The 12,236-nt window shown below is 38.8% G+C and overlaps 1 protein-coding gene across 3 annotated transcripts in view; it reads left to right on the top strand.

Annotated features, from left to right (window-relative positions):
- ATAD2B (ATPase family AAA domain containing 2B) overlaps positions 1-12,236 on the top strand; it is a 149,151-nt gene that overhangs the window by 31,927 nt on the left and 104,988 nt on the right. For 2 of the 3 annotated variants that reach the window (XM_082852156.1, XM_082852155.1), the window contains exons 7-9: positions 3,209-3,325; positions 6,299-6,374; positions 11,220-11,318. In XM_082852156.1, coding sequence (XP_082708282.1) covers positions 3,209-3,325; positions 6,299-6,374; positions 11,220-11,318 — 292 coding nt within the window. Of the gene's footprint in view, positions 1-655; positions 694-3,208; positions 3,326-6,298; positions 6,375-11,219; positions 11,319-12,236 lie in introns of all 3 variants that reach the window. The other variant, XM_082852157.1, reaches the window with a different exon arrangement.

Here is a 12,236-nt window from a genome sequence, read left to right as displayed (position 1 = left end):
GCTGTACACTATGCATTGTTATGTAATATATCTTATTAGTAGCTATTGGTAGTCCTTAAGTGACCTAATCTAGTGTAGCATTTGCCATGGGCTGATTTGCGTGTTAGGTGAGGCCTCTTTTGTATTTAGGTACGTTCTAACTGAAAGTCTCTGTCCATAGCCACCTTCTATCCATAGCCTCTAAATCTCGGATTATTTGGGTCTCAAATTTAGTTATGGACAGAGGAGTAGTAAATGGTACAGTAAAGAGAGACAGCCAGAACTAGTGGAGGGAGTTGTCCTGCTCTTTTCTGAGGCCTGTCTGGGTTTTGAATTGATGAATCCTGACTGGAGTTGTCGGGCTGGAGCTGGGAACAGATGAAAGCACGTTTGCCCCAAGGATTATAAATTGATGACCAGTGCATCCATAGGATTTAATTCTGTAGGTGTTAACCTTCTTTATTAAAATGGATTTTCAGAAGATTTGGTGTACTGTAAATGCAAGGTAGTTGTATTTCACCAGGGAACCTTATTAGTTCTACTATTTGTGTAGCTTAGATGGAGAATGGGTTTATTTCTCAAATTCTGTAATTAATATATTATTAGCAAGTTGTGAAGAGGTGATATTTCTAATGAAGGTATTTTATTGAGCAGATATTGTTGTTGTTACAGCTAGAACCTCTATATTGCTTCCTTTGGAGAAAATCAGTATAGGTGAGACAGATTTATAATGTGATTTTTGCCTTATCTTTAACTGAACATCTTTATAGATTTCCCAGAGTAGATTTGCCATGTATAGAACTTCTTCCCATAATAAATAATGCAAGGTTTTTTTTCAAAAAGTAATTTTTTTGAAGGTTTAAGGAAACTTATTTGGGTGCAAGTGATTTATAGTGTTATTTAGTTAAGTAATACTGTATTTACTGATTTTCTCTATAACTTAATAATAAACATTTAGGGGCTTCCCTGGTGGCGCAGTGGTTGGGAATCCGCCTGCCAATGCAGGGGACACAGGTTCGAGCCCTGGCCCGGGAGGATCCCACATGCCGTGGAGCAACTAAGCCCGTGCGCCACAACTACTGAGGCCCGCGCGCCTGGAGCCCATGCTCCAGAGTAGCCCCCGCTCACCGCAACTAGAGAAAGCCCGCGTGCAGCAACGAAGACCCAACGCAGCCCAAATTAAATTAATTAATTAATTAAAAAAACGACAGATGTAAAAGAAAATGCCTTTCTTAAAAATATTAGTTCTCTGCTAAATATATCAATATGATCATATTTGAGCTCCTGATTTACCTATGACCTTTCAGTCTTTTTTATTACCTTTTTGGTCATACAAAGCAATAATAGAATGACTCAAAACTTTATTACAGCACACTTCATTCAATGCCCAATTAACCACTGAATAAGGTCAATATTCACATACTACTTGATAGTTCAAAAAAAATGCTTAAAAGATAATTACTTATCTTACAGCAAGAGCAATTTTTGTTGGCAGTATAATGATTTGTTAGGCCTGTTGACAACAGGTAAACACAGATTAGTCATTTTGGTAGAAAAATTCAGGCAGGGATTGAGAGAGAGCATAAAGTAGATTTCTGGGGTATTGGTAATAGTTTATGCCTTGACGTGAGTGATCACTTTATGATAATTCACCTAGCTATACATTTAAAAAATAAATTACGGGACTTCCCTGGTGGTGCAGTGGTTAAGAATCCACCAGCCAGGGCAGGGACGCAGGTTAGATCTCTGGTCTGGGAAGATCCCACATGCCGTGGAGTAACTGAGCCCGTGCGCCACAGCTACTGAGCCTGCGCTCTAGAGCCCTCGAGCCACAACTACTGAAGCCAGCATGCCTAGAGCCCATGTTCCACAACAGGAGAAGCCACCACAATGAGAAGCCTGTGCACCACAACAAAGAGTAGCCCCTGCTCACCACAACTAGAGAAAGCCCGCACGCAGCAATGAAGACCCAATGCAGCCAAAACTAAATTTTAAAATAAATAAATAAAAAGTAAATTATAATGTACATAAATTCTAAAAGTTTATTTTTAAAATGTGGTTTGGGGGACTTCCCTGGCAGTCTAGTGGTTAAGACTCTGTGCTTCCAATGCAGGGGGCATGGGTTCAATCCCTGGTGGGGGAACTAAGATTCCACATGCTGCCCGGCGTGGCCCCAAAATATAAATTAAAAAAAAAAAAAAAGCAGTTTGGCTATATCTATAATGTGACATCTATTTATAGTTTAAAATAAAAGCCTGGTGGAACTTTATAAGCTTATGGTCCTCAAATGCAATGTACTTTATGATTAACTTTTTAACCACAGGAATTGTCACTATAACACAGTCATATTAAGACATTGAAAAAAATGTTAAAACTGTCAGCCATGCTCAGTGAAATAAGAAACTAAAAATGCAAAGGACTTTACAATTTACTCATGACATCTGAAAGCTTACTCTAAGTTTTTTAAAATGTTTATTATTATTATTATTTTTTTGGCTGCATTGGGTCTGCGTTGCTGCACGCAGGCCCCCTCTAGCTGTGGTGAGCTGGGGCCACTCTTAGTTGTGGTGCGTAGGCCCCTCATTGAGGTGGCTTCTCTTAATTGTGGAGCATGGGCTCTGGGCTCTAGGCGTGCGGGCTTCAGTAGTTGTGGTGCGAGGGCTCAGTAGTTGTGGCTCGCAGGCTCTAGAGTACAGGCTCGGTAGTTGTGGCACAGGGGCTTAGTTGCCCTGTGACATGCGGGATCTCTTCCTGGACCAGGGATTGAACCCGTGTCCCCTCCATTGGCAGGTGGATTCTTAATCACTGTGCCACCAGGGAAGTCCCCATCAGGGTTCATTTTTTTTTTTTTTTTTTTTTTTTTTTTGCGGTACGCGGGCCTCTCACTGTTGTGGCCTCTCCCGTTGTGGAGCCCAGGCTCTGGACGCGCAGGCTCAGCGGCCATGGCTCACGGGCCCAGCCGCTCCGCGGCATGTGGGATCTTCCCGGACTGGGGCACGAACCCGTGTCCCCTGCATCGGCAGGCGGACTCTCAACCACTGCGCCACCAGGGAAGCCCAGGGTTCATTTTTAATTGTATTGATTTATGCTGTATCATACAATGTTGACATTTTTAAAGCTAACTTGTGCAGAAAGAATAAAATAAAAATATTCAGTTCTAGAGTGGACCAGTCCTTGTGGATTAAAACAGTATTTTATTTTGTGTGTATGTGTGTGTGTATGAAACTAGAATCTCAAGAGGAAGATGGAGATATTGAGGTTGAAGAGGCAGAAGGAGAAGAAAACGATAGGCCATATAATTTGAGACAAAGAAAAACAGTGGATCGATACCAAGCACCTCCAATAGGTAAGAGACTCTAAGTAACTTCTTTCCTTTTTGTAGTAGAGTAGCTTATTCTACTCCACCCCTTAAAAAAATCAGTGTTGCTGAATTTAAAAGAATGAAATCTCTTATAGCAGTTCTTTAGGGCAAGTTTCTCTGTGTTCCAAGTGGTTAAGTATTGATAATTCAGCTACAGTCAGAAGAGGGCAACTTGGCCAGTAACCTATGTTTGTGTTTTGTTTTTGTTTTTTTTTTTTGAGAAGGAAAAAGTTTATCTTTTTTTTTTTTGCGGTACGTGGGCCTCTCACTGTCGCGGCCTCTCCCGTTGCGGAGTACAGGCTCCGGACGCACAGGCTCAGTGGCCATGGGTCACGGGCCCAGCCACTCTGCAGCATGTGGGATCTTCCCGGACCGGGGCATGAACCTGTGTCCCCTGCATCGGCAGGCGGACTCTCAACCACTGTGCCACCAGGGAAGCCCATATCTTAATGCTTTTAAATCTAATGACAGGTAATCAGTTCCACAGGTACTGTTTTATTGACTTTCTTCCCAGCTGTTGGGAAATTCCATCACTATTGATTTCCTCCAATTCTTAAAAAATTGAAATAAAATTCACATATCATGAAATTTACCATTTTTGCTGGGTTTTGCTGATTTTTAATCTGTACAGTTTATTGCTTTTTAGTATTCACAAGGGTGTGCAGTCATCACCACTATCTAATTCCAGGACATTTTATTACTTCTACACTTCCATCCCCACAGCCCTTAGCAATCACTAATGTATTGATACTTTCTGTCTCGATAGATTTGCCTATATGTGACCTTTTGTGTCTAGCTTCTTTCACTTAGCATAATGTTTTCAAGGAAGAACCTGGATCATTTTATTCAAACTCTTAACGCTCTGAAGCAGTGATTGATTCTCTGGAATTATTAGAGTTACCTCACAAGAAGCTTGCCCAAGTATGTAGACATTTCTCTACTCCAGTTAAGAGTCACTGTCAAAGATAGCCCTGTTAATAATGGGGGAGGTATGTTGGGACAGAAAAAAGATTGTGAGCCATTTTTCTAGTTTTTTTTTTTTAAAAAGCATTATTAAAGAGGTATAATTTATATGTAGTTCACTGCCATTGCATATATAATATTTCATGTGTACAATTTGGCAAGTTTGAACTATCTGAGGGATATACCTATGAAACTGTCACCGCACTCAAGGTAACGAACATGTTCATCAACTCCCCCAAATTTCGTTCTGCCTGTTTATAATCTACTCCTAACTTTCTTTTGCCTCCCCACTCCTAACCCTCAGGCAGTGACAGATCTCATCTGCTTTCTGTCACCATAGATTAGTTTACATTTTCTTTAATTTTATATACAGTATATACTCTTTTTTTGGTCTGATTTCTTTCACTCAATATAATAATTGTAAGACTCATCCATGTTGTCGACTTTAACAGTAGTGTTTTTCTTTTTATTGCTGAGTAGCATTCCATTGTATGGGTATATCACAATTTGTTTATCCATTCACTTGTTGATGGACATTTGGATTGTTGACATTTCTGGTGTCTGGCTATTATAAATAAAGTTGTTATGAACATATGTTTGCAAGTCTTTGGACATATATTTTCATTTTTCTTATAAACACCTAGGAGTGGAATGGCTGCGTTTTATGATTATGTGTATGTTTAAGTTTCTAAGAAATTACCAAACTCTTCCAAGGTGATTATACTGCTTACATTCTCACTAAGAGTGTATGAGAGTTTCAGTTGCGTCATATTCTTGCCAACATTTGGTGTGGTTATTTTTCCAAGTTAATTTTAATACATATTTATTATAGTTTTAATTTACATTTCCCTAATTACTAATGATGTTGAGCATATTTTTATGTGCTGATTTGCCAACATTATCTCTGGTGAAGTATTCAAATCTCTTGCCCATGTTTTCAGTTAAGCTGTTTGTTTTTTTATTATTGAAGTTTTGAGAGTTCCTTATGTACTTCAGGTATCAGTCCTTGTGATTTGTAAATAGTTTCTCAGTCTGTAGCTTTAAAAAAAAATTCTCTTAATAGTGTCTTTCAAAGAGAAGAATTTGTAATTTTGATGAATTTCAGTTTATGAAAAAATTTATTATTTTTTTTGCGGTATGTGGGCCTCTCACTGCTGTGGCCTCTCCTGTTGCGGAGCACAGGCTCCAGACGCGCAGGTTCAACGGCCATGGCTCATGGGCTCAGCCGCTCCGTGGCATGTGGGATTCTCCCGGACCGGGGCACGAACCCGCGTCCCCTGTATCGGCAGGCGGACTCTCAACCACTGCGCCACCAGGGAAGCCCGAAAAAATTTATTTTTTATAAATTTATTTATTTATTTATTTTTGGCTGCTTTGGGTCTTCGTTGCTGTGCACAGGCTTTCTCTAGTTAGCTGCGGAGAGTGGGGGCTACTCTTCTTTGCGGTGTGTGGGCTTCTCATTGCGGTGGCTTCTCTTGTTGCAGAGCATGGGCTCTAGGCACCTGGGCTTCAGTAGTTGTGGCACATGGGCTCAGTAGTTGTGGCTCACGGGCTGTAGAGTGAAGCCTCAGTAGTTGTGGCACACAGGCTTAGTTGCTCCAAGCCATGTGGGATCTTCCCAGACCAGGGATTGAACCCGTGTTCCCTGCATTGGCAGGCGGGTTCTTAACCACTGTGCCACCAGGGAAGTTGCTCTCAAAAATTTTTTAATGGGTTGTGCTTTGGTGATGTGTCAAAGAGATCTTTGTTTAACCCAAAGTCACAAAGATTTAGCTTAACATTCTTTTTTAGAATGTTTATTTGAAACTTACAGTATTTACCACAAAGTTTTAATTTTTGTTGTGCTTCTTCTAGGCAGCATTTAGAACTTGAAGACATATGACTGGCTTCTGTTCAGAAAGTTAACAGAACTAATTTCTTCTTCTTTAATACATCAATTTATCAATTTATTATCAGTTATTTCTATGTTCTTTTTTTTTTCTTTTTTTCTTTCAGTACCAGCTCATCAAAAAAAGAGGGAAAATACGCTCTTTGATATTCACAGATCTCCAGCAAGAAGGAGTCATATCAGGTATGTTTTGTTAGTTTTTTTTTTTCTTTTCCGTACGCGGGCCTCTCACTGTTGTGGCCTCTCCCGTTGCGGAGCACAGGCTCCGGACGTGCAGGCTCAGTGGCCATGGCTCACGGGCCCAGCCGCTCCGTGGCATGTGGGATCTTCCCGGACCGGGGCATGAACCCGTGTCCCCTGCATCGGCAGGCGGACTCTCAACCACTGCGCCACCAGGGAAGCCCTCCTCTGTGGATTTTATTACTACCTCTGGCCACTCAATGGGAAATGCTCCTGGAATTAAGTTTATTCTTTCATTCAACAAGTCTATGTTGTGTATCTTCTGTACGCACCAAATATCATTCAAGGCATTGGATATTCAGAAGTTAAAAATGTAAAAATCTCTCTTCTCTCGGAGCTTACATTCTACTAGAGGGAGATAAACTAATGGATACATAAACATAGTGTGTCAGATCGTGACAAATGCTTGGAAAATGATAGTGGGGTGAAGGGGAACATAGAGTTCAAAGGGATAGGAATGGGGGCAATTGTATCACCTTCTGCACAGCCTACATATTCCTTCAGGGACAGGAATGTGTGGGGCTTCTTGAAGTGATTCATGTAAATGGAGAAAAAGGACCCAATGAGATCACCTGATAGTCTCAGTAAAGGTGATGATTTCAAGAGTTCTCCTTTTTAAAAAATAAATAAATAAATAAATAAATAAATAATTTATTTATTTAGCTGCTCTGGGTCTTAATTGAGGCATGTGGGATCTTTAGTTGCAGCATGTGGGATCGTAGTTGCGGCATGTAGGATCTAGTTCCCTGACCAGAATTCCGGCCCTCTGCATTGGGAATTCAGAGTCTTAACCAGTGGACCACCAGGGAAGTCCCAAGAATTCTCCTTTTTAACATTCAAGTAGTATCAAGTTTTCCCAGCTTCTGAACATACCAAAGCATTCATATTTTTTTGTCAGATGACATCTCTCCTAATGTCATCTTTCTGTTCCACTTTGGGGGGATACGTTTTTAGACCTGCAGCAAAGTGACTGCTGTAGGACTTAAGATTGCTTTCATGGTTTGGATCCACCACTTACTGGATCTGATGTCTTTCTCCTTTTTGCTTTACTGTATCATTTTGCAGGAATATAATCTCAAGTAATTTACTCGGAAAGAATTTGTGGAAGTCAACTTTGCATCTTTGAAAATGTCTTCTATTTTCATAGTTCCCAGTAGTTTTGTGAGTTAAGAGAATTGTAGATCCAAATAGGTTTCCTCTAAACCTTTAAAGTTCTTGCTTCACCGTGCTCCATGACATATTGTTGCTGTTGAGAATTCAGTCTGGTTTAATATCTTGTTTCTTTGTAGATGAACATAAATATATATATATGTGTGTGTGTATATATATATTCGTTCGTTCAGTTTTTTGAGCCTCTTGCTCGAGGCCCTATTGGTTTGGAGATTTTTTTTTTCAACTCTGGGATATTTTCTTGTATTATTTTTTGTTAGGTTTCTTCTCTTCATTTTTTTCCTCTTCTGCTTAGTAACTACTGTTATGTTAGTCCAACATTGGACATTGGTCCTCTGTGGCACTTGCCTTTTCTCTCATTTTTCTTTGTCGTTTTTGCGCTCCCCTTTTTTTTCCTGAGAGATTTTATTCTTTTTATCTTCCATCCTTGCAATTCTATTCAGGCAAACATTAAAAAAAATTTTTTTTTGCGGTACACGGGCCTCTCACTGTTGTGGCCTCTCCTGTTGCGGAGCACAGGCTCCGGACGCACAGGCTCAGCAGCCGTGGCTCACGGGCCCAGCCGCTCCGCGGCATGTGGGATCTTCCCGTTCTGGGGCATGAACCCACGTCCCCTGCATTGGCAGGCGGACTCTCAATGACTGCGCCACCAGGGAAGCCCTCACGTAGCTTTTTTATAAAAAAAGCTTTATTAAGATCCACATCATATAATTCAGCTTTTTTTTTTTTTGGTATATTCACAGATAACTGGAACTGTTGCCACAGACAATTTTAAATACTGTTTCATCTGCTTAGCAAGAAACCTGTTCTCTTTAACTCTAACCTTCCTACCACTACCCCTATGCCCTAAGTCCTAAGCAACCAGTAATCTGCTTTCTTTCCTCATAGGTTTGCCTATTCTGGGCATTTTGTAAAAATGAGAATATAATATGTGGTCTTTGTGACTGGCTTCTTTCAGTTTACATGTTTTCTAGGTTCATACATGTTGAAGCATTTATCAGTACTTCCTTCCTTTTTATTGTCAAATGATGTTCCAAGGTAGGACTATGTCACATTTTGTCCATCTCCTCATTGGTTGATGGTCATTTGAGTTGTTTCCAGCTTTTGGCTATTATGAATAACGGTGCTATAAAAATTCATGTACAAGTTTTTATGTGGATATATGTGTTTTGTTTTTTTTTTTTGGCCATGCTGTGTGGCTTGTGGGATCTTAGTTCCCCAACCAGAGATCGAACCTGCCTGCATCCTTGGCAGTGAAAGCATGGAGTCTTAACCACTCTACTGCCAGGGAATTCCCGGATATATTTTTGTATTTCTCTTGACAATATACCTCAGGGTAGAATTATTGGGTCATGTGATTACTTTATGCTTAATCATTTAAGAACTGCTTGAATGTTTTCCAAAGTGACTACACCATTTGACATTCTCTCCAGCAGTGTATGGGACTTCCAGTTTTTCACATCCTCCCCAGCGCTTAATATTGTCTGACTTTTTGATTCTAGCTGTCCTAACAAGTATGAAATGTATCTCATTGTGGTTTTTGAATAGCACTTCCCTGATTACTAATGATATGAGGCATCTTTTCATGTGCTTATTAGCCATTTTAAAAGTTTCCTTTGAGAACTGTCTCTTTGTGTCCAGTGCCTATGTAAAAATTGTGTTGTGGTTTTTGTTTTGTTTTTTTTTTTTTTGCGGTACGCAGGCCTCTCACTGTCGTGGCCTCTCCCGCCGCGGAGCACAGGCTCCAGACGCACAGGCTCAGCAGCCATGGCTCACGGGCCCAGCTGCTCCGCGGCATGTGGGACCCTCCCGGACTGGGGCACAAACCCGTGTCCCCTGCATCGGCAGGCGGACTCCCAACCACTGCGCCACCAGGGAAGCCCTGTGTTGTCTTTTTATCATTGGCTTGTAAGAGCTCTTTATATATTCTAGATTCAAATTCCTTATCAGATATATGATTTGCAAATATTGTATCCTATTTTGTAAGTTGTTACTTTCTTGATGGTATTCTTTGAAGCACAAAAGACTTTAATTTTGATGAGGTTCAGTTTATCTTTTTTGTTGTTGTTCATGTTTTCATGTCATATCTAAGAATCCATCGCCATATCTACTGTCATGAAGATTTACTTCTGTGGTTTTTCCTAAGAGTTTATAGTTTTAGCTCTGTGTTTAGATCTTTGATCCATTTTGACTTACTTTTGTATATGGTGTGGCCCCTTCCCTTTTAAGGTCCACTCAGCTTTTTGTGGTATTGTTATACATGTTACGTTTATACATTTTACAAACCTAGCAATACATTATTAAAGTTACTTATATAATTCTCTGTTATTTAAAAAAGTTGAGAGAAGAAAGTCAATCAAGTGCATGCTTATAGCTTTTGGATAGTAACCTTTTATTTTATTATTCTGGTTCTCTTCATTTGTTCTTGTGCATTTGAGTTATCATCTGGAATCATTTCTTTAGCCCAATACTTACACTGTTGCTTCTGCCTACCTCATTTGTGCTATTTTCAGATATATTACATTTTTATATATTAGGCTTACCCCCCCCCCCACACACACATACAGACATACACACACACACAGGGTAAATAAGAAACTTGGAAACAGGCATTTTCCTGATGGAGAGAAAGAAGTAGGAAAGAGGTTTTATATCAGAATTGCAAAGATTGAGTAGGTAGTTATTGCAACAGTCTTCTTGAAGTTTTGGGAGAAATTAAAAACTGATGTAGGATGAAATGAAGGGACTTCTATTAATCAGGAGAAAGAATATTAGACAGGTTAAAGATCTTAATGAGAGTTGGGGAAAATCTGGCTTTGCTATTGTGGTTGGTGGGAATTGCAGTAAAATAGGGATGCACAGGCTGTGGACCATCCTTGAAAGCCAGTTTGAGTTTGAAGTAAATTAATTTACAATGATTCCATTTTGTATGATTTCCATAGGTATCATAGAGATGTCATCAAGTATATTAATAATGAAGCATCTATTGTTATTTTTCCTCGAGGATGATTTTAGCTTGATACATTATCTACTCATTCCATAGTAGTTCTGATTGTAAACTATTTCTTTGCTTATTTCATCAAAAATACTTTATACATTTTATAAGAAATTCAAACAGGATATAAGTATTTTTTTTTTCAGGATATAAGTCTTAAGTGGAAAGCGGAAATGCTTGTCTCTCTGTAAACCAATATATTATTTTCTTTAGTGTCTGGACTGTTTTCTGATTATTTGGGAAAGGGGAAATAAGAAGAGAAAAAGATAAACTTTCTTTTCTAATAAGAGTTCAATGTTATTTATCAATCAGTGATAGACATTCCCTAAATTTGGATGCAAATTCAATTTGTTTCTTGATGCCTTTATGAACTACCCTATTTAAAAAATTATAGCCTCCCCCTCCTCCTCCTCCTGTTTTTCTTTTTTATCTGTAGAACTTACCATGTTTTTACTTCATCAGATGTAAATGGCATGAGTATAGGGATCTTAATAAATATTTGCCAAATGAATGAGTGACTGTGTATATTTTCTACTGAGCTAATAGTAGATATGATGCTCAGAATGTGTTTTTAAAAGCCCTTTGCTGCTGTAATGATTTTAAGGATTTTACTCTTTAAATAGGAGAAAGAAGCATGCTATTCATAGTAGTGACACAACTTCTTCTGATGAAGAACGCTTTGAAAGAAGGAAATCAAAGAGCATGGCAAGAGCAAGAAATAGGTTAGTAAAGTTTTACTTGTTATTTCCATGATAGAAAAAAGGAATAACAGTTTAAACTTTTTGGATGTGATTCTTACCTGTACTAGCATTTTGCTAACAGTGATACTTAACACATATTTTAGTCTAGAGTAATACACCGACTTGGTATTTACTTAGTAATTTTTAGAGTAGAAATCTAACCTTGGGAAACTTCCCACAAATTACTTGCTTTGTAAGTACTCAATAAAATAGTGTGTGGGAAGGTAAAGAAAGAGCCAGTGGAAGAGGCCAGCCTCTTGGACAGTCTTTTTCAGTACCTCTCCTCTAATCCAAATCCACTTAATGAGGTTGATTTCAGATGCTTATAATGATTATAGCACTCAAGAGTAAGTAGAATTATTTCAGGAGCCCTTGGGTTTTGTTGGAAAACTTGTTTTAGCTCTGGTGACCTTTGCTTAACTAGAGTAAATGACTCATTGCTACATGGCTCACTAAAATCTTGAGAATTTTCAGTGGATGAGAGAATCAGTATTTTGTCTAGTAAGTTACTAAAGCATCAAATTATAATTTATTCTTTAAAATTTAAGTTAATTTTCTAGCTTATATTTATAATACTAAAGGTACATTTTATTTAGAAATTTTACGTTTAGGAAAGCATTTCTATAATTTGGCATTATATATCTATTGTAGAAATACCAAGTTTTCAGTTAGCTGGTCTTGGAAACAAGTTTGGGTTGGTGTAGATTGTATGCTAAAAAGAGTTCCACATGTGGATGATGGAAAGAAAATGTAAGAGAAAAATCTAAGTTTAAATAAAAGAATTTAATGCCTCTTTAATCTGAACTATTCTGTTACCTGCTTTGGAAATAGATTTTTAAAGTAAGTTAGGATTCAGAAATGTCAGTGAAAGTACATTCATTGTAGAAGCTATAATTTTTT

Source organism: Leucopleurus acutus (genome assembly GCF_964270905.1).
Source record: "Leucopleurus acutus genome assembly, chromosome: 12".
Classification (NCBI taxonomy): domain Eukaryota; kingdom Metazoa; phylum Chordata; class Mammalia; order Artiodactyla; family Delphinidae; genus Leucopleurus; species Leucopleurus acutus.
The sequence above is the reverse complement of the archived record's forward strand: the minus strand, read 5'-3'. Positions and strand labels throughout refer to the sequence as shown.